Source organism: Pleurodeles waltl, chromosome 8 (genome assembly GCF_031143425.1).
Source record: "Pleurodeles waltl isolate 20211129_DDA chromosome 8, aPleWal1.hap1.20221129, whole genome shotgun sequence".
Lineage (NCBI taxonomy): Eukaryota > Metazoa > Chordata > Amphibia > Caudata > Salamandridae > Pleurodeles > Pleurodeles waltl.
Window position 1 is genome coordinate 399639908 of NC_090447.1, and position 23394 is coordinate 399663301.

Genomic DNA, 23394 nt, shown 5'->3' on the forward strand with positions numbered 1-23394 from the left:
TCCCCCTCTCCAAGGAGTGACAAATCAGTTTCAGATGTCAGCTCAGGGTGGGGAAGGAAAAGCAGTCTGCAGCTGGTCAGGTTGTGGTCGAGTAGCCACCATTGTAGATCCTGTGCAGTTGCCTCCAAAACCTGGATGACATATGTCAAGTTTGCTTGCTGCTGAGCCTACCGAGACTTCAGATCCCACTGAGGAGTCTGTATATGCCACCTAGTGAATTGGACAAGCAGGATGTACAATGTCAAGAAATCTCAGGAGTGCTCTCATGGAATTAACCCTGGGGCTTGTTGTGCTGGAGTACAGGCCCTGAACTGCGCAATGTCCAGAACACCTTCAATAAAAGAAAGGAGTCATGTTTGACTTCAGCTAATTGATCGAGAATCTAAAAGATGTCAGGTACTTTGCCATTGTCTGGAAGTGGTCCATGACTGAATGTGAAGAGCCCGTCTTCAACAGCCAGTTGTTGAGGTAGGAGAAATCCAGTATCCCCCAACCTCCAAAAATTGGCAGCAACCACCATCAGTTTTGTGAACACCCAAAGAGCAGTGGTGGGAGTACAGCAAACTAAAAATTATCCTGACCTATCTAGAAGTGCAAGAAACATCTGCAGGACTGGCACATGACATTTCGCAATCTGTGGATCCTTGGCTAACATTCAGCCGCCCAGATCCAGGACAGACAGCACTTGGCCAGAGCTTTTGAAATTTGTCCTTCTTCAGGAGGGAATTTGGAGGAAAAACATCTATAATAGAATGAAAAGCTCCATCCTTCAGCACAAACAAATAGCAGGAGTAACAACCTGTCCTTTATCTCCGAGATTCCCTCTCAACGTCCCCTTTGGACAGTAGAGCTCACACCTCTTGCAGCAAGATGGACAGGTGCACCTCCCAGTGGCACTCTGATGTGGGCACAAGTTCTGGAGAGCCACAAAGAAACAGAAAGACATAACTGCTGGAAGATTTGGACTACATATCTGTCAGATGTAGTGGATTGCCACTCTAGGAGAGAATGTCCGAGCCTGTCTCCCACAGGATGGTTGTGTGCCACTCAGGGCAAACTAAAGGGTTGAAGGCTGATGCCAGAGGGGTAGGTGGACTGTGACTATCAGTGCCCCTGGTGACCTGCAATGTGCCTGATTCTTCACTCTGGCCATGAAAGGGCTGAGGTGACTGTGGCAGAGCCTGGGGGCCCTGTGTTGTCTATATGCCAAACCTCTGAAGTAGCCTGAGAAAGACCGAAACTGTTGAAAGAAATGCCTGGCAGGAGTCAAAAGGTCCAAAGGGCATGTTTTCACCTGGCTATTCTTTAAGTGTTTCAGGTTGGAATCTGCTTTTTCTCCATAAAAAAGCAGGAACCCTTCAATAGTCATCTATGAGGAATGCCTATACATCTCCAGAGAAGCCTGTAGATTACATCCAAAAGTGGCGATGAAGCATCACACTAGTGGACACTGCTCCTTCCCCAAGCAAGCAGCAGTGTTCCACACAAATCACATATTTGTCTGAACCCTGAGCATAATTCATTGGTTTGAGCCACATATGTCCAAACTTCCTCCAAACAGCTGGCAAGATCTCATTGACCATGTCATTGAGGGTGTATTTATTGTCGCCTAGAAGGCAACTGAATTGAGTGATCTCAACAAACAGTTCCCAAACACCTCAATGTTTTTTGACTCTGTGGGGAGACCTAATGGTGAAAAAAATAGGATTCACCTTGCTGGTGGAAGCGTGGACCACCAAACTTTCAGCAGTAGGATGCCAATTTAGAAAAACAGTGTTGCCAGATGTAACTCCATATACAAACTGTCATCATCTTCACCATCCTCTTGAAGTGGGGAAAAACTCTAGTCAGAGTTGTAACTGAGAATCGGTGGCGCAATGAGGATAGCTCCATGGTAGACAGAGGCTTTGTCTGAATCGGACTGCATAAGAACAGGATGCAGTGGAGATAAGTCAGAGCGCAATATTGGTATGTGTCGAGGTGAATTCGGTTCTGGGTTGGACACAGGGATAAGCATAGGATCCAGCTCCTGTGAAATCAAGGCCAGCTTCACAAGGAAGGGACTGGCGCAGGTTTTGCAGCCAGAATGGAAGTCAGCGCTTGAGTCAGTAGGGAAGCCAAGGTGGGTTTCCAAGAGCTCACATGCACAGAGGATGGATATACCAGCAGTAACCCAACTGGAGGCCTCGTGAGGATCCCTAGGGCCCGAAACTCTGTCAGAATGTGCCAAAAGAGAGCCGCAAATAGGCATCCCTAAGGGCCTCTACTTGCTGAGACATTGCTGATGGCCCAGGGAATCTTCGCCTCAATCTGTGATTCGGAACACGATCAAGCCCTCACAACTTTTCTTTAGCTAGAGTGGTAGGATAAGGTTGAATCCCACTTCGCCTTCTTGTGTTTCTGCTTCAGTTTGGACTTAAGCTAACTGGAAGACCTCGCCCATGAAGAGGACGGTCATACGATTAGCCTCTAGAGTAATCACGGGAAAGCACCCTCAACTTAGAGCGGGAACGGAACTTGTAAGGCTTCTTTTGATGTTCAGCGATGTACAGTTTTGCTTCAGTGTCCCATACTGCCATCGGGTGCTGAGGTCCCATTCTTTACACAACTTGGTGTTGAACCTTGAGTCCAAACCCCAGAAGCAGACCTTGCGTGTATTTGTCTCCCCAACCCATTTATGACAGTCACAACATGGTTTGGACCTTACAGTCTTGACAGGGGACACTGTTCCATTGTACACTAGAATTCAGTTTGAGAAAAACTTGTCAAAAGAAACATAAAAGGGGAGAGAAACTCTGGATCCACGTTCAAAGGCACATAGAGAAAGGAACTGACACAATGTAAGGGTGGCACCTATTTGTGGCTTTGCTCAGTCACTTCCGAGGGGTGCCAAGAAGTAAACGCGGACTCGCACAGCACTACCCAGCTGTGAATAAGAGCAGTGCATTGAAAACATCCAGATCGAGTTTGGCATCTGAAGAATATTCTAAAGGTCACACGAGCTTGCATATAGCGGACACTGGTGCCGCTCTTGTTGACCACTTTTCTACTACAATTTACTCTGCACTGAAGCATGTGAACAATATGACTGTTTGACTAAATAAATTGTTTAACATCTGACCACAGACACTGCATTATGCCTAACAAAGATCAACGGCTAATCGAATGTAATGCTGAATATACTGCCTGTAATTATGTCACTGTCTTTATGTTGATTGACATAAGCAACAAAACAGATTTAAACACTAGGGAATATTCTAAGGTGAAGAATCTGAAGTTAGAAGCATCCACCATAAACAGGCCTACTCCAAACCAATATAAGCTAATCAAGACAACATCTCATTAAAAGTAAAAAAAAGAAATAAATAAGTAAAAAAAAAAAACATTCTTGCATGAATGGCCTGCCTGCAAAAATGCTGTCAAAATACTCATTTTAACCTCTGAGAAGAGTAGAGGCACCTCATAGAACTCGCCCACCTTGAACAAGATCACTTGAAAGCGATAAGATCCTCAGAGGATAGTGATTGGACGGGGCATTATTAGTAAAAGAATGAGAAGTGCTGAGAGTATGGAGGGTTGGCGAATCTCTTCCAAGGTCGTTTAAGAATAAAGCAAATGTACCTCTATCGCTACTGTTACCTTCAGGGGAAGCAATTCTCGTAAATGAGGCATGGTCAAGAACCATAAGAAACACTAAGGAAGGGCGCCCACTTGGACAAAAGATAACTTTGGAAATTATGACACATAATGCATCAGTCTCAATGCCAAAGCAGGTGGTGAGGCCTTTGCCAGCAGAGGAACAGCCCCTCGATGTGGCACAGAGCTTGTTGGCAAAGCTGATCGATGCCAGGGCGGACATGACTGAAAAAGACACAGGCACTCTTGACTCCTCCCCACCCCCAAAACGTGCACCAGCAGGAGCCAGAGAAAGGCTGATCCTAGTTAGCAAAGATTGGATTAAATCAGCCACCTCAGCGAGGTAGGATCAGGAGCCTGATAGGCAGTGCCAAATGTGAACTGGAACAGTGCTTATCACTGCCGTGGGGCTGAAGTCCTTCGAAGTAGAACAGTACTTAGAAAATTACATCCTTACCTTTGGTGAAGAAGAGATCTTTGGAAAACAGGAAAAAAAGTTGCAGCAAGATACCTATTCTTGGAAAAGCGACTGAAGAGGCAGCAACATTCACTGCAACCTTCATGGCATTAGGTAGACCAGAATGACAGTCTACAGATGTTGAAGGCAAGTCAACAAGGCCAAGAGAAGGCAGGAACAGAATCCAGACTCCAAGTGCCAATATGACCTCTTCCTTGGTGGCTAGATCCTGTGCATAGCCCTTTGAAAAATAGAAGTAATTTTTCTTTTCTGTGTTTAGTCTGTTCAGTTATGGGTTGGCTGTGACTGGGCACAGGTGTGTTGAATGTGGAACGTATTTGAGAATCAGAAAGTAATCAGAGAATCATATGTACATATCTAATATTGTATTTTAAGGTTGCTCACTGCAAGTGCCTACATTTTGTAGAAAACAAAACATAGTAACCTCCCAAGGCATGGAAAATAACACAATACATACACTCATAACTGTTTTGCAACGAAATTTAAGATTGCAAATTATCTGTAGGATAAAAGATTTTGTATCGATCAACAAAATGCGATCCCCATCAGCATTTCATTTTAAGACTTTGTTTTAAGTAGAAACAACGTACCATTAGGACAACATCTATTAAATAATGATTACAATATGTTACTGTATTGGAAACAGTTAGATAAAATCCACTGTGTGGCTCAATTTGCTTGAAGCACTACACTTACTATTGAACATTTACAACTAGTGTTGGATTTCCCCCAATTCAGAAAAACTCCCCTACTCGAACTTGAGCACAGGTCACACCAAAAAAGGAAGCAAGTCAACTGACAATGACTAGTCATTAGGCACCACAGGTGCATCTGTGCATCTACTACCTGCCCCCCATGTTAGATAAGCTGACTGATTAAGGAAGCATTTTCTCATCTACACAAGCAACGTCTCATTTTGCACCCTTCTCCGAAAACAGCACAAAACTCTCTGCCTACATTTTGCAAAAGAAAGAAATACTCACATCTAAGAAGCCTGTGTATGCACGCACAGGAAGGTGAAATTTAGAAGCATTGGAAATAAGCAGAATATTGCTATCTATATGAAGTGATGACGTAGAGGGTGTAAAGAGAAGTGTAAATATATATCTGGATTCATTGGGGGGTATTAAAGCCGGCTTGCTGAAATTCTGGATCTACATTAGAAAGGAAGAAAAATAAAGACAACATTTTCTGTAAAATACTGTTTAATCCAGGTATTTTGGTTTTAGAGATAATGCCTTAAAAAAATAACTCCTACCTTAAACATAATTTTTGCTGCATCTGGCAACACAACATCATGGATGAGTGCTGCAAAACTAAATGTGTTGGTTATGTAGATCGGCCTCTCCAAGGGGTCAGCAGGGCTGTCTCTGATGTGAAACAGAGTGGCGGCATGATCAAATCCTAAGTAGCTGTGGAAAAAAACAGAAATTAATAGGACATTTATTAACACAGAAAGGACAGTTATCTTGAATTAAAACATGCTTGACTTATTCACTTCTAGTAAACTGCTCAACAAATGTTTGATTGCAGCTAATGAAAATGCATGTAACTTCTGTTGAAATGTAAGTGTCTGAATAACTCAAAACGTTAAGAATTGGCAAATGTAATTACACAGTAGAAAAAGTGATATATTTCCAGATGTTATCTATTACTCTTGTCAAGGACTTTCAGGACACATTAATAAGGGTAAGAGATATGCCTAATACATTTTTTAAAATATACGTGTGAAGTGATGCATTGTGTGCTAACGTGCCAATCATTTAAGCTTATGATATTTTGAAAGAAGGGTGGAACCGAAGCATAAAACTAATTCATATCAGAACATGCAAGGGGGAACATGTTTTTCTTTCTTAATTCTATGCCATAAAATACTTTTCCTTTGGTTTCATTTACCATACTAATTAACTTGTCACTAACACCTTCGATAACATTACCAATTATAATTTTAACAAGGAATTACCATTTCATAAAAAATAGTAAAAAAAAATATAACAGTCTTACCCATTTAAAACATCTGCTTGATAAGGGATTTCAAGTTTTGAGTAACTCTTCTCTTTTGCTTTCACTGTTATTTTACCAGAGAACTGTGGTGCTTTCTTTGCTTTGGAAGCTGAAAGCAAAAATAGAGATGCGTAATACACTAATGGCAACATAAATCATTCCATGATTTTGAATTAACCACAATGTTCATAAAAAGGTCAAAAATAGGCACACAAGAAAACACTCCTTTTGATACTGTAAAAGATCTTTTTTTCTGAAATAGTTAACATTAATGGGGCTTAAAACAAAGCCCTGACTCTAGAGTTTCAGGTATTCCCTATAATTCAAGTATGAAGTCCAGACATTAAACTTCGTACTGGTTTTCCCCCTTTTTAACCCTGTACCTATCTGTTTATTAACGATAAAAAACAATAAGCAATTTTATACTTAAATACTTTATTATCACCTTTCCATAATAGATTGTATCACTTAGTGTACATATCATGAAAGTAAGCCAAAACTACAGATAATAAGCAAAATGAAGCATCAAATGGTTGCAGCTTCTGGCTTGGCCCACTACTTGTATAACCACAAAATGTTTTTGCACCTTACCGACTGCTCACCATGTATGGTATTTTAAGCACCATTAGGTTCAGAGGCCAAATCCTGGATTGTTGTGAACAGATAAGAATGAAGAAGCTACTGAACCGTGCAGAAAAATTTCAAGGAAATTAACAAATTTCACCAGAGTCCGAATGGATCAGGCATGTAGATATTGTATGGTATTGTCATAGTATTTATATAGCGCTTACTACCCCGGACAATATGAGGTCTTTATGAGGTAATGATTTCTACAGGGGAGGCTTTTTAACAGAAGTAGACATAATTCATTTCAAACAGTGTGGATGCCTTGGAAGAACACTTTCCAGAGATATTACTCAAAAATTGACAATGGCTTTGAATGAGGTCTCTGAAATCTACAAAATATAGCTCTCTTCTTCTAACGGTTGTTTTTGATGGATTCGTCCTCTTTTTGGAGATTCATCACTTCTACCGCAGGCCTCAAACTGAATCTGTAAAATCCCAGCAATGAGCAACAGGAAACATTGAATTTCCTTTGACTATGAACACGCACAGGCATAATTGGATATGGCAAATCTGCTTCATGATGGTGGCCATCTCTTACTCATAACATTAGCCATAACATCATTCCCATCTAATTTGCCTTTGCCATAGAGAAAAAATAAATAGAGGGAAGCAGACAGAGTACACATAATATAATGGTGAATGAGGTCTTTCAAAGGTATTTCTCAATCAAAAGGGGGGGATTGGAAAGCCTTTTAAAATGGATCATTATCATCTCACAGTAGAATACACAAATATAAAAAAAAAGGGTCAAGGTAACCTTAGCACATGAAAGGAACACACTGGGTATTTTTAATCTTTTAGAGCAAAATATAATAATGTTTTGTAAAGGCCTCATCCACAAGTGTCTTATGGCATGCTTTGTCAAAGGACCCCACACCCAGAACAATGGTACATATGGGTGAGATCAACCAAGGTGCTCAGAGCTCTTCATATTGTTGGGATAAACAAAATACAATTATTAAGGGTGTAACCATATAAGTACATTTTAGTGATGTCACCTTGATAAGATTAAAAACAAAGTACTGTAGTACTGCGTGTGTCGGATGCAGAAACATTATAATAGACTTTGCATCACTGATCTGGGCCACGTTACAGCCTTTGAGAATTTGCCCATGTGGGGTAGGTTACCCTCATCAGGATCAATATATCTAAACAGTATCTGAAGAAAACGTTTTGATTCAATAGTCATTAATGAGGAAAACACACTCATGCATTCATTCATGCATACATACATGCTGGCTCTACAGTTACACTTTCATCAAGAGTCCCCAGTCCTCCAATTCACCTACATGATCGCACTGCCACTCTTGAGTCTTGATGGAAGTGTGACTACAGAGCCGGTCAAGATCCCGACCCCATGAGGCCATCTTTCCACCACAAGGAATGATCAGTGATTCACTCATGTATGTAACTTACAGTTTGTGATAAAGGAAAACAAAGTCTAGAACAAAGCCCTGATGCAAGCAAATATGATATATGCTTCCTCCCGGATTAAATTGTACTTGTGGAAAGTTACATTTACCTACTTAATTCTCCATTCCAGCTTAGTGGGCCACTACTATGGATATCTCACAGGACATCACCACAGGCCAGACAGTCACAATATGCAACTGAAGAGATCTGCCTCACTTCTTCCTGGAGTTGTTAGTCAGGACAAGAATCATAAAACCATGCAACAAGGGGAAATATATTTGGGGCCAAACATACAGCCCTCTATTCAAGATGACAGATGCAGTAAAAAACCTGCACTAAGTCAGTGATAGGCAAGACTTCTAAAGGGGCTACCCTTCAGGGATGCATCTGTCAACAGCAATCTGGGGTCAAGACCACATGAAAATCTCTCGTGTAAGCAGGCTGCAAACTGTGGTCTCTTACTGTAAGCCTGATCACAAATCCTGGGATATAGGCACTACGTTATGGAACCTACCAATGTGTCTGATTACAGTTTCCTCTAATGCTCTACCGCAAAGCCTTCACCTTACCTGAGGAACTGGAAAAATCCAAGTAGACATCTAGTTTACTAGGTAACAGAAAACCACCAGACATTCACTCCAACATGAACAAAGAGGCTTGTGTGAAAGAAAGCAACTATGAGGATTTCCTTTTAGACCACTCAAAATAGCAAGTGAAATCTAATGAAAAGAAGGTTCATGAGAAACTAAAGATATTGTCCCCTCTTGTGTACTTAAGTAAATAGTTACTTCTAAATGTGTTTGGATTAGTTGTACAGCATTTAAATTGGGGTTACTGTATATAGTATTGGTCTGGCATACCAATTTGGTCCTTGAATTAGAGGGTCTGTGTGACAGTACAGCAAGGTCAGCCGTACTGGGCATAGTGCATCACTGGATTTACTGAAAGACGTAGAGATGGACAACTGGGTGCAATGGAGTATTACCATAGCTACCTGTCTTTTGTAAAATCTACATTCCTTGCTAGACAAACAATTGTCACACTCATAATACCTAGATGGGATAGAAGAACTGTAGGTGGTTTCCTGGAGAACTAATCATGCTGTACGATCTAGAAGACATACTGGTCAGCATCACTGTACCCCACTAATTTAGCTAAATTTGTCACAACTAAATAACAGAGTACCTTGATTGGACAGCACAACTTCATTAAAGCAGTTTTGTTGCAAGAGCAGAAATCATTGCTTGTTGTCTTCATTTTGATGTGCCTTTTGCAGAAAAGGGAATCATGTTGCTCAGTGTCATGGTTTCACACTAGGCAAAAAGTGGCTATAGCCCCAGAAATTCGAATCCAAGGACGGCAACCTCTTAGCTCATCCAGTTGCACTGCTTTGATTTAACTTCTCCAAACTCTTAAGAACGTTAGGAGTCAAAAATAGGTTCTCTGTTAGAAGGTATGTCACATACTCTTGATTGTTCATGAAGAAGAGGGTGCTGTAAATACATTTGTGCTACTGGAAAATGACTCTTAAACCAATGGCATGAGGTATCACATCCATGGAAGACATAGAAGACTGTAATATGTGTTTTGGAGTTTCTATACTTTGAATGAGCATCTGCTCTCAAAGGGTCATGTTTATGTCTTCCAGAAATGTGTAAACATAGCAGATTAAAAATAATTACAGGCTGTTTTTAGGATGAACCTAGACAGCGCTCGCGCTGCCACTTAGCGACCTGTTGTATATACTTTGTGGGCTTCTTCTCCACCCATCGCTTTTCATTTGTGTATTCACATTTTTTTTTTCTTTTTTACAATTCCTTGCTTGCTAGTCGGTAATTTGACTTCCTGGTCCTGCCTTTTTGTAACTTGTTCACTCCCCTGGAGCAGAGCCCCTTTACTTGTAGGCTTCAATTCTTTTCAACTTTACTTACTGCTGAGGAAGTTTTTTTTTTTTTTTTTAATCCTGGACAGTTCTTTCCAGATGCAATTGTGTTTTGTTAGAACTTGTTTCTGTACCCTTCCCCATCGCTGCTTGTTTTCTCAGCTGACTACCTTATGCACCCCTTCTCCCACCGGTGTTCCTCCTGTCCTCCCTCGCCTGTGTGCTTGCTGGCTCCTTTGAAAAGTCCAGCAATGTTTTTGCAGTCCTGGGGAAGGTGACGACTTCCCAACTCGAGGAATCTGCGACTGTGAGTCGGGGTTGTGCTGCTGCTAGGGTCCAGCTTCCGATGTGGCTGGAAGAATCATGTCCAGGTTCAAGCAGGCAAAGTTGCAGCACATGCACTCTGAGGCACTGGAGCCGGCCACTGGTGTTGAGTACGGGCGCAGCAATTGGGTGCTGATGATAGTTTATCATGCTGGGGGATTCCAGGATCAAGACCTTACAACTCATGCACTATGCCTGTATTTTATGATTATGTACTGTAGAGGTGTACTTTTATTGATCATGTTTAGACTTATTTTTAAATAAAAATTGAGTATTAAGGAAAACATCTGAAGGGCAGCGTGTAATCAGGAGAATATTTGTTCCGATCACAGAACAGGGGCTTCTGTCACAGTGCTCGCTGCTGACCTCAGGATCCGAGAGGAGGTGTAGGGGTGGTCTTGGGATGGACAGCTTCTGAGGTAAACTAAGCTCCTAAACTGAAGCACCCCTAGAGCACCCTGATCTACTCCAGTTTGTAATTTGTTTGTCTTCTTGTTGGGGTATTCTTAGAACCCCTCCCCCCCTCTGTTTACCAGATTCCCTTCTCTTGTTTTGGGCTCTCTCAGATCACCACCGTCCTAGGACCTCTGTTGCCTTCCTGCCCTCCAGCTATCTTTGATTACTGACTAACTCAGATAGCCCTGGTGAGCGGACGGTCTTCGGATCGACATTCTTCAGGGGACCTGGGGGCATTGCAATGGGTGACATCCACCAAAGTTCATATCATCTTGGGTGAAACGAGATTAGATCTATTAACTCTTAGTTATTACAATCCTTTCCTTATTAGATTTTTAATTTAATTTGGTTATGATCATTTTGTGTGAATTCAGTAGTTTTGCTAGAATGTACATGTGATCGCTCTTGACACTGGATGTTTGATGATAACAGTTTGATTAAAATGGTCAATAAACCCAAAGGGGAATAATAGGCAAAACCAATGTATGCTTCGGTGAATTAACTTTTGTGCCCCTCACCCCTCTCACCCCCAACCCTCACCCCGCCTCCTTTAATACCAGCCCACCCTATGTTTTGCCATATTTTGTCAATCTTCTGCCGCAAAACCAGCCCTAGCCTGAACCAGCAAATTACAAAGCTCGGTCTGAGCACCTCTTCCAGATCTAACTAGTATGTGCACACCTAAACTTTATAACACTGGCACCTCAATCATGCACATCTCATACACAACCTCCTGAATGCAATACAATATCTACACTTTTAAAATAGTATGGACTATTTATGAAAATCCTCACATGAAACTGCGCCTCATAGCTGTTAATATTCATCTACAGCTTTTTGATTTTGATCTGCTGGCACTCTTTAAATCCCCATAACAAGGCATCGATAAGAGGTTTACTAAAAACACACAAATGCAGATATCAGAACAGCATATATGTGATGTTAGTTTGAATAATTCATTTTAGAATACAGCCAAGTTATGGTATTTAACTGTGTATTTTACATAATTAATAACGAGAATAGAGAGATTCATCGGAAATATTATTGGGCATGTAAGGACCCCACATTAGCAAATATTTTGTTAATTTTCATTCATTCAGTGAGTCAGCCTCACTCTTCCATCAGAAATCTACATTTTGAAAATCCGGTTAATGGCACTGAGAGAAACAACAAGCTGCCCAAACGCAACATGTTTAATGCATGATTTTATTTTTAGGTTGAGCGCGCAAGCGCGCTGGCCTGTTGTAATCTATCTGTGGGCTCTTAACCACGCCCACTGCACGCCCATCACTATCACGCATTCATGGGCTTCCCTTTAAAAAATCCTTTGTTATCATTTGTAAATGCTTTAAGTTTGTCCCTCCTTGAGGCAGTTTTGTTATCACCTTGGCTATCAACCCTGTTACATGGATAACACTTTTGCCAATATGTTTGACTGTGAGTGAACTTCTTTTTCCTTTTGTGTGTCTCCTTCGCGCTTGTGCTGATGGTGGCCCTGGCATTTTGAATTGGCTTGCTTATGTCAACTGTTTTACTTTTCATTTTTAATTTATGTGGCAAGAAAAGTCCAGTTAGGAATTTACAACACTAACAGCTTTAACTCGGGCAAACGCATTGCATTGCAAATGCTTGTTTACTTTAAGCATGTGGTTTGGTTGCGGTGGGGGGATGGAGTTGGTTATGTTTCTTCATGTAAATCGCAACCTGAGGTGGAAGATTCACCCCCTGAAGCCAGAGAGGACTGATTAAGTATTTTAGGGTCAGGACTGGACCTTCTTTGCCAGAAGGTTGCACAACCACTCCACCAGGCAGTTGTGCACACACTTTATTCCACATCTAAAGTGAGCAAAATGGAAACTCACTTATTTTAAGCAACTTCATTTTTTATTGCACTTCATAAGTAACACTCACTCTCAAAAAAGAAAAGAAGCTAATTGAAGAAGGTCTGTACTGAAACTGCACCTGCCTGCTTACTGCTACAGTATTTTCAGATTAAACCTCATTTTTTAACTCGCCAATTCTCTTTTAATACGTGTTATTTTTTCTGCAAATTGATGTATCTGATGGATTTCAGTATATAGAAAATGTTTTGCTCTCTGGCACCACCATGCTGCCAGCTTGTTTACGGTCAAATACAAAATGTTTCCTAATGTGACTCTTCCTGGTCAGCTGCTGTTGTAAATTAGTTGTGTTGTTGGCTGGAGGGCAGAGTGCTGTGGAAATAAGCATAGTATCTGATATTTACATTTTGCTTAGCTTAACTAACTGACCAGATGATGCTAATTTATGTGCGAGTATCTGTGTGTAAATGGAATAGAAACTAGAAACAAAAAGTGCCTGTTGTGAAGTTTTATCCGTACCCAGTTTCCAAAATACTATTAATTTGGAACTTATCACACCAGGGATGGGCGTCCACTACAGCTGTTCAGCCATTCGGGTTTTATTATTTACTTCAATATTGAAGATCATTTTGTGATTAGACAACTTGCATGTTTTGTTCTTGCATTTTATTTATTTTTATTTTTTGGCGTTTGACGAGCAAAAGAAATGGCTTTAATAATGTAGTGGGAGCTAAGGCTTCTGGAAACTTGTTGCAGACTTGGGGGTTCTTGGTGTGATCGTAGGGCTGTTTGGTTCCAGTGGCAGACTAAATCACAACCTTGCACAACTGCTGTAGTAATGAGTTGGAACACTACAGGTCTTTGATCGGGTGACTTGACTAGATCCAGACAGGTGTGCCCTCTGGGGGTACACTGAGTGTGAGAGGGACAGTGTACAGAAGAGTGTCAATCATTGGCTACGCCTGAGGTAGGTAGTATGAACTAGTGCATACTGCTATTAAAAGATCCCACTTCATGAGGGCACCTGTGTCAGCACTATTGTATTTTAGTCAGAAACTAAGCATGCTGGTATTTGTACCCCCACAGCAAATAAGGTAAAACTAGCCCTATTAACTTTACAGCGGCTGCTCTTGTTTCTCAAGTCCACGTATGACTTACTGCTTCAGTCCAGGATTTTTTTCTGCATTCTTTGATTTGTAGTCCTGGGATGCCGAGGTCTAACCCACATCTTGAGGCCAAATTCGGGGCCTTCAGACTGTCAGATGGAGGGACTGCCAAAACAGAGCAGCTGTAAACCAGGGCACTCCGTGACACAATATTTCAGTGTATAGTGGGCAAATGGCATTGGGTTTAATTAAAGATTTTAAACTGAAAGCCTACCCCCAGTCACAACTATTAGCGGATCAAGATTCTCGACTCTGCTGCTCATAATATGAAATGAGGGTTCACAAGGATGGGGGTACTGGGCAGCAGATGCTCGTGTTAACATTCCCTCAAAACTAAAAATAGGAACAGCTGACCAAGCTGGCAGCAGTTCTTTACATCGTTACTGTATGAAAGAGCAGCTATTCACTATTATATGTTTTCCACTGAGCAATGCTGGTACTCACCCTCACATTAAGGGGGCGATGGTGTTCGGCACCTGCTCAACTAGGCAGACCTAGACTGCTAGCTAGTGCCTAATGGAATCCCTCTTGTACTGTTCAGCTACCCTGTTCAGCAGCAGGGTGTGACGATTTTACAGGACTGTTGCTGCCACCTGATACCTTCAACCCTTCTGTCTGCTCTGAGTGGTAATTTGCTTTCAGGCAGTCGGAATAACACAGATGTGATAAATGGCAAATTTTACATTAGACAGTGGCTAATACTTTGAAGAATTTTACCTTCCCTGCTCATGCATTTTCTGTGGCGCAAAAGAACATCACTTGCCAGTCCAAAGTGCTTGAAAGCTGAATAGTAAGAAAACTGACGGTTTTGAAAGATACATTAATGGTATTTTAGAAGAAAAGCTGCTTCCAGGTGTACGTTTCGTAGCAGTCTACATTTCACTTTGTGTAATGCAAGCTTGAAAAAATAACTTACATATTCACACCCCAGCTCTCACCTTGTAGCGCTAAATATACACAAGTTACTATTCTCTACTGCACCAACCACGGCTTAATTATGTTTCCTGAGGCAAGCATGTATTTCTGACTGCGTAACCCAGTGTGTAGAAACTGTATAGCTCTTCAATCCTTAATGGCACAGCACCCAGGGTAATATACTGATTGGCTAACAATTGTAAGGTCCAAAGGTGAGACATGTTGGCTATGCCAATGCTACTTAGTGAAGGCTCCCTAATTAAATCACATTTCAATGCCAAGTTTCCAATTTCTTTACCTCATTTTCAGGAGAGGCTGGCAGGAAGTGTTAAGACTGGACTTTTCTGAAGACCAAGTCTTTCTTGAGTAAGATGGGTAAGGAATAATGGTGGTTCAAGAGGCTGTGCTGTGCTAATGGGCGACCTGCTTGTTAACCTCAGAGGCAGGCAATGGCTTCTTCCAGTCCAGCATTACCGATCAATGATAACATCAACAAATGACAGCAAGATACACACACCTGGCCCTGTAGAAGTTATAATTTGAGGATGTCTGTGCAAAGACACCAGAAGCTCTTTTAAGAACTACAGCATATGAGAGAGTTCTTTGAGGATGCAACATAGAAAACTAAAAGCTCGACTTCAAGGGAGATATTTAGGATCTGGTTAACTTAGGGCAAGTGGATTCAAAACAGTTGGGACAGGAGTAAGAGAGAAAATGATTAGATGATTAATTTCTTGATAATACATTTCTTAACATTACTACTATACTTGCCTTATTATAATATTTTTTTTTAAATACACTTCTATCATATCTAAGAGCTGTAAATAATCAATGGTACTGATACCCTTTTTAACAGTCCTCAATTTACCAACCTTAGGGTGACAGATGGCTGAGTAAGCCTTGCCACAATCTAATCTTGTAAATCGCAACCACTGCAAATCTAAACTGTGATGAATTAAGTCACTAAGACATGCTGAGGCAGGACATACAGTGCAACCCATTAGGCACCTTTATGAAATCAATAATGTGCCCAAAATATAAAGATTTACCACCACAGTAATGTAACTGTCATGTGAAGGCACCACTACTGTGCCATCAATCTCCACAATAAGTGAAGAATTACTTTCACTGTGCAACAAAGGGTATTAAATAATACCATGCTGCCACTGCCATCATTATGTAAGCCCACCATATTACTGGAATTACCTTTGTTTCAGGGTCAGAATTATGCCAGTGGTACACAGCACTATGCAATGGATGCCAACAATATGCATCACCATATTATCATCATACTACCAAGGGGACTGTTATGCTATGAATAGTTTCTCATGTGCCATGGATGGCCACAATATGTCAAGAATGACTACCAATACGCCAGATACAGGCACCATTCTAGGGGGTATGCCCAGAACATGCCAGTAATTACCACCATCACAGAAGGGACAATATTATGTTAGAGGCTGGCCCTATCATAACTCAGATTCCTTGAATATGCCAAGAAATGCCACCATTCTGCCAGGACCAGCAAGGGGGGTAGCAATATGCCAGGAAGTACAACTGCTCCCCCCGGCTATCTGATTTAGATTGACTAAACAACGTCTCTCCCTCAGTGCTCCCCACCTCAGATGCTATGGTTTATAGAGGCAAACGATCAAGGGTTCTGAACTCAATCATATCCCCGAGAGCTAGACCCACACCTGTGACCTCTGTACTTAATATTGTATCTTGGAATGCGGCTGGAATAAGGAAAAAGATTGGAGATCCTGGATGGGTTAACTTCATCTCTAAGCAAGACTTATGCCTCTTTCAGGAAACCTGGGCGGAAGAATTAATATATGTTGAGGGATTTACAACTTTTTCTGTCGCAGCTCTGCCTGCCTCTGGAGGCTTTGGTAGGCCTATGGGTGGGCTCATGATTTTAGTGAATAAGAAACTGCAATGCGACCACTCTGTATTTCCCCTTAACTCATTAGATTTATTGGGTGTCAGACTTATATTTCACCCTGGTTTCACAGTGACCTTGGTCAACGTGTATGTGAGGTTTGTCCCCCCCCCCATATGGAATCAAGGGTACTTGCCCAGCTAGTTGAGCATATGGAATTTTGCATCCTTCTAACCATCTGGTGATAGGGGGCGATATAAACTCTTCTTTTGTATTCAAGAACCTCGTAGGTAATTTAACATCTGAAGAAGATGACTCCTGGGGTATTCCCCAAGTGAAGGATGATTCTCTTAGCATTGGTTCTTGTGCTGCTACACATATGGCTTCCCTTTGCCTACGCCATGGTCTCAGGGAATGTAATGGTCGGACTAGATCTGATCTTAATCGTGCCCCCACTTATAAGCGGGGGTGTTCGTCCAGCACTATTGATTATTTTTTTGTTGACATCAGGCTTTGGTCACATATTCTGGACATGAAGGTTGAACTCCGTCATGACAGCGATCACTACCCTCTATGTCTTACTCTATTCAACAAAGCATTTGGGAGAACTCAACACCTAGAGATCACTGATGTTCCGATCCCTTCCCTAAACTCCAGGCAAACTCGTGTTAGTTGGCCAAAAGTTAAATCTAACCCACTTCTGGTTAAACAAATTTATTCTTCCTTTCTACAGCTGTTCTCCGGTCTTGAAAAGCAAGAGGTCGATAGTCTTCCAATCATTAAAATTCATGCTGAATTGATTAATTTTCTACAGAATGTTTTTTATAAAGAAACCACTGTGAGACATACTCTAGATGCTATCCGATCCAGGGAGTGGTTCAACAATGACTGCGACCTTGCTAGGCTCAATCTTGAATTGGCCCTCCGCAAGCACTCACAGGAGGAGATCAGGACCGCTAGAGTTAGCTACACTAAGGCCCTGAATCCAGCGAAGAAAAACTGGGAATTTGAGATCTGGCAGAAGTTGCTGGAGGCAGTCGAAAATCGAGACGAGGGCTCTTTTTGGAGGTTGTTGGCTCACAGGCAAAAGAGGGTAATGTTAATCCTAATTTTCACATCCAGCCTGAAAGATGGGTGGCTCATTTTTCTGAGATTTATGCCTCATCTGTGCAACAGCATCACAAGGCCCATACGGGTGGCAAATGTAGACCTCTCATTGAGGGTCCCATGGAGGGCATTGTTTTTACAATTGCTGAAACCACAGCAGCTATTAATTCTTTGAAACCCGCTAAGGCTCCTGGTCCTGATAAGATACCAGGGGACCTGTTTAAGTCTGAACCCGTTATTTGGGCGTGGTATATTAATACTTTATCAAATGCCATTGCAGCAGGCAGCCCCATTCCGGAATCATGGCTCGGAGCCGAAATGATCCCTATTCACAAAAAAGGAGATGTGGGACTGCCAGACAATTACCGCCCAATTAGCCTCATTGATAATCTTCAAAAGATTTTTTCTAAGCAAGTCCTAGACAGGCTAATGGACTGGGTCCAAGCTAACCAGGTTCTATCTCCCCTTCAGGCTGGGTGGACCAAGTTTTTAGATTTTTTTTGTTACTTTGGAAATATGCTACCTTGGCCAAACAAAACTTGTATGTTGCTTTTGATGACCTTAAGTCCGCGTTCGATCTTGTTCCAAGGCAGAAATTGTGGGAAGTCCTAAAGAAAATTGGCGTCCCGATGAACTTGGTACATCTAATTCAAAGATTACACAAGAACACCTATGCTCAAGTAAGATGGGGCAGTCTGGGGGAACTTACTGATCGTATTAATATCAGGCGGGGAGTACGCCAGGGATGTGTCCTGGCACCTACTCTCTTCTCGTTGTTTATCAATGAAGTAGTGCAAGTTGCAACTGACTGTCAAAACGATGCCCCTTCCTTGAATAATTCAAAAGTTCCAATTCACTTATTTGCTGATGACTCCCTCTTGATCTCTAAAACACCTATGGGACTTCAGGCCCTCCTGGATAGGTTTAGTTGGTTTTGTGCAGATCATGGATTGGAACTTAACTCTAGTAAAACAAAACTTATGATCTTTGGTCCTGGTAGCTCAAAACGATGTAACATTCTGTATAATGAGGTTCCCTTGAGCAAGGTATGCTCTATTGATTATTTAGGGGTGAGAATCAGCAATGATATGAACTGGCAGGCCCAGGTAGGGAAAAGCTCAGCCCTCCTAGCACATAGGTCAGGGGCAATTTTGCACTTTCAAATGTCTAATATTGAGAAAGTTGTTTCCCCAGCTATTAAAATGTATCTAACCAAGGCTTAGGGTGCCGCAGTCTACGGTGCTGAGGTCTGGGAAATCTAGCAAGTTATCTGTGGGGGAAAATAATTTTGTACGATCACTCTTGGCATGCCTTCGTAGTACGCCCCTAGTTCCAGTGTTTTTGGATCTAGGGTTCCCTCGCATTTCTGATGTAATAGCTTTAAGGCCTTTAATTGTTTGGGTTCGTATTTGGACTATCCCTGAATTAGTCACATACAAGGAATCTTTGCAAGACTTATTGGATAGACCAAACGTACTTTCTATCCCTTGGTTCAAGCACATTTCAGAATGGTTCCATACCTTGGGACTCAGTCACTTTTGGAGCCAGCCCAACAATTTAAGGAGGGCTCATAAGGACCACCTGAAATCTGTTTATTGGTCCCATGTTAGGGAAAAATATCTGCTCTGTACTTCACATGGTAGGTTGACGTCTCTTTTCCTCGATTATAAGTGGTTTCCCCACTTCAAACCCTTCCTGGACTTAATTACCGATCAACTAAGTAAAGGTTTGAATGCTCGATTTAGGTATGGATGCCTCCCTCTGAAGTCCTTTTCTAGTTCATGGAGCTCCACCCTGTTATCCGATAAATGCCCTTGCTGTAATGGTTCTGTGGAAACTGTAGTGCACTTTATGTTTATTTGTCCTGCTTATGGCATTGCCAGGCGGAAATGGCTTCGTCCCGTTTGTAGAAACATGGGGTTGAGAACGTGTAGCGATGCCCTCAGGCTGATGTTGAGAGATTGCTCCTCTCTCCTAACTTGTGCGGTCAGCAAGTTCCTTGCGTCCGCTTGGCATATACGTACATACTTTTAAAAAAAGGATTATAGTGATTTGATATTAATTGATCCCTGATTTTACCTTACTCTACCCAATTGTTTTATTCATTGAATTTCTTATAAATTACCGACGAGGAAGTTAAAAGCAGTCAACAAAAGGAACTTTGACACCTCCCCCTTACTTATAGGATGGGATATATAGGTGAAGATTTATTTTAATTTTTTCTCTTTGTACACTCGCAGATCCCTCATTTTACAGTATTTTTATCTTATCCTTATTACCTACTTTTTAATTTTGTTGTTATATATTTATTATGTATAGATCATGATTTTATTGTTGTAAGTTATTGCTTTGATGGTTATTCAGACCGAATAAAGCTTGCGTGCTTAGAACTGCTACACTCTGGCTAGTATTTTATTGCTGGTGAGCATCCTGAGACACATGTGCCCACGTTCCAAGGAAATATCACGATTATGAGAGGGACAGTATTTTACCACCACACATACACATTCATGTTTACACACAGAGGGCATTCAATACTTTTTACCTATTCTTCCTTCCAGCAAAATTCCCAACTCCTGTTCAGGTCACAACTGCTGACCAGGGTTACCTCAACTATACCATATGTCAACAGACCTCATAAGGCCAGGCTGCTGCAATCAGTAGCCAGAGACAGCACATGAATTTGAGTTTCCCGATTGGTAGTCTTGAGAGGAGAAAAGGGACAGGATGTGTGTGTAGATCCTAAACCTGCTACCTTGTTTTCTCTAACGCATCACTGTGGTACTGACCAACATAATCAATAAATTATTCAAAAGGACTTGGGTCTTACAGGTCTAAGTACTCTAATAGGTTCTTATTAGAAGTAACTATAAGGTGTTGTAAGAACCACTTTGAGGGTGTGTGTGTCCCATCGCACTGGTATAGTAAAATAATAGTAACACATGCGGATAGGATAGTTACATCAAAGAAAAGGAAATATTGTGTTAAAGATAAATTAATTCTTTAAGTACAAAAGTAAAGTTAAACAAATTGATCATTCATCAAAACAAAAAGAAATGAACAGCGACGATCTGGCGGTGAAAAAAGATAGATTTATTACTTCATTCTGCACTTACGTGACAGACGTCAGAAACAAATACACAGCCGCACTTTTTTGCCCCATAACAGCACACACGACTGTGGTCTTTTCAAAGCGTCTGTAAAACAGTAGTCGTTCTAACAAGTCTCTAGACGATACTTCCAGGTCAGACCGTATGAGATGAGACCTGACCTGATGGCAGAGATCATATGGAAACTACATTTTCAGACATGCATACGGACAGCTGCGAACATTACCTCTACACGAACAGCTTATACCCTCAGACTATCAAATGTCGCAATCCTTTTGGACTTGTTAAATCAATTGGAGTTGTACAAATGCCATGAAAAGGCCACAGGCTTGCGTGGCATTATGGGGCTAAAACATGGTTGGCTGTATTTGTTCTGTCCTACAATGAGCAGAATGAAGGAATAAATTAATCCTTCTCGCTACTGAGTGAGTTCTTTTGATGAATTTGTTTGTTTGCTTTTGTACTTTAAAAAAGTATCTACATAACAAGATCTCTAACTTTGCTGCAAATATCCTCATACATTACTAGAAAACCTGAATGGCTATCAACAGCGCTGACTTACAGTATGTTTAGAAAGAGACATGACTCTTGAGGTAACATAGTCCACTGATTGAGTGGTCGTGTTTATCCATTATCTCCCTCAATCCTAGGCCAAATCAAAACTCAGCCATTTGAAGAGCCTAAAGATATGTTAACAGGTAGGTACATTGTTCATACTATCCCATCACTTTAGAGTGGCATATAGACTGAGTCATCACAATTTAGGAGGGTAGTCGTCAGTAAAACTGGTTCAACTGGTCTCAGACACCAATGTAAAATACTTATTCTCAATCTCAAATGAACTATTAGATTAATGCACAACAGCAAGAGAGCAAGCAGCCACAGGCTCAATCGCTTTCAAGTGAAGGCCCAAAGAGTGGTGATTATTTCAAATATAGCGCTTCCCGTCCATTGCAGTAAGACTATTCCTAATACAGCATCTAACACTGCCTCTACGAATTTAAGACTTTCAGATGGTCTGCGAAATTGTTTCCAGATTAACTGAAAAAAGTAGGCAAACCACGTTTGCAGTGGACCACTCCTGTTCATGGGGAGGTGGGCGGGTTTGGTGAGGAATCTACAAGTAGGTAAGAGTATCCACCAGAAAGATAGTTACCAAAAATAAGTAACATGTTCATCTGATGAACACATATATGTAGAATACCCACCCCTTGATTCAATACCCAAGTTGTCCCTCCAAAGTGCTGGGCCTGGGGAGATTAACAATAAGGGAAGCCCTGCAACATAGATCTGACAAAATGGCGATACCTGTGGACATTGCAGTCCAGACAGTTATACCTTATGAAGGTGTGGACCGAAGCACATGATGTAGTTTGACACATGTTCAAAAGAAGTGACTAATCCAGCAGAAATGTGTCCACTTCTCAACTGCCTTGCCTTTGCGGGATCCAGCATAGTCAAAAGAAGGAGGTTTATCAACCCAAAAATCAGAGTTCTTGATGAGTTAGAAACTAAAAGCCTTGCTAGTATCCAGACAATCCAGACTCTCTTCTGCCTTGGTGGGGTCAGGTAAATAGAAGGTTGGCAAGGAACAGATTGACGAAAGTGAAAATGGAGTAGCCACCTTTTAGTAGATGTCAACCAATGTGTACCATAATGATTTAGAAAATTATTCTACTACCCCATGTCTCCATTTCCCTTATATTCATCTGCAAATTCTTTTCTTTGAATGCTTGTTTCTACTTTTAAGGGTTTTACTTTCCTTATTTGTATTCAACATTCATTTCCATTGCCAAACTGCAAGATGGTGTACTGTACAAGAACACTGCAGTGGTGCATCTGTGCTTAGTGACACAGCTACAATATTTCAAAGGTCAGGATGGGTAAAGATTAAGACTATAGAAATGCTCATACATCGTCTCATCCAAAAGTCAAATCAAACTGAACCTTAAATTTACTTTAGAGCTCTCCAGTGAAGAACATAAAATGGCTGCCTGACAAACAAGGGCAGTGACATGGGAGATAATATAAATAGGAAAAATTGCAAAATACTTTACATGCTGATTTAAATTCTTACAGGTTTGAATTTCCATTGGCCTGTTTCTGCAAAAAAGTATTATTGTGTGTCCTCATTCATTCACTGTTTAAATAAAAAGGACTATGTCCAAATATCTGGAAATTCTAACTCAAAGTGCTCAGAGTAGAGTCACAGAAAAGGAGGGTACCAAACATCACCCTCTCACCGTGAAACCTTACCAAACTACATTTAGAAATTACTTCCAAAATAAGAATGCTCAATTAAATGGGCCCCTGAAGACAATAAGTATGCTGATAGGACTCCACTCGGATGAAAACGGTGTTCGATTGTGTTGCACTTAAGGTCTTTAGCAGTCATTCCCCTTTCCATTCTGACCAGCTCATGTTTCCACTGGGTGGCTCTCTCCCATGAGCACCGTTTCTTTTTATTCTTTTTTAAACAAATCCAATCTGGAGAACTCACAGCTCTGCAGAAGGGATGATCACCATCCCTCCAGCTCATAAAATTGGTGCCCC

At 41.3% G+C, this 23394-nt stretch overlaps 1 protein-coding gene across 2 annotated transcripts in view; it reads right to left on the bottom strand.

Annotated features, from left to right (window-relative positions):
• TMEM131 (transmembrane protein 131) overlaps positions 1 to 23394 on the bottom strand; it is an 892454-nt gene that overhangs the window by 465966 nt on the left and 403094 nt on the right. For both annotated transcript variants that reach the window (XM_069204268.1, XM_069204267.1), the window contains exons 13-15: positions 6119 to 6227; positions 5373 to 5526; positions 5098 to 5268 (exon numbers count right to left, since the gene is read on the bottom strand). In XM_069204268.1, the coding sequence (XP_069060369.1) occupies positions 5098 to 5268; positions 5373 to 5526; positions 6119 to 6227 (434 nt within the window). The remainder of the gene's footprint in view (positions 1 to 5097; positions 5269 to 5372; positions 5527 to 6118; positions 6228 to 23394) is intronic.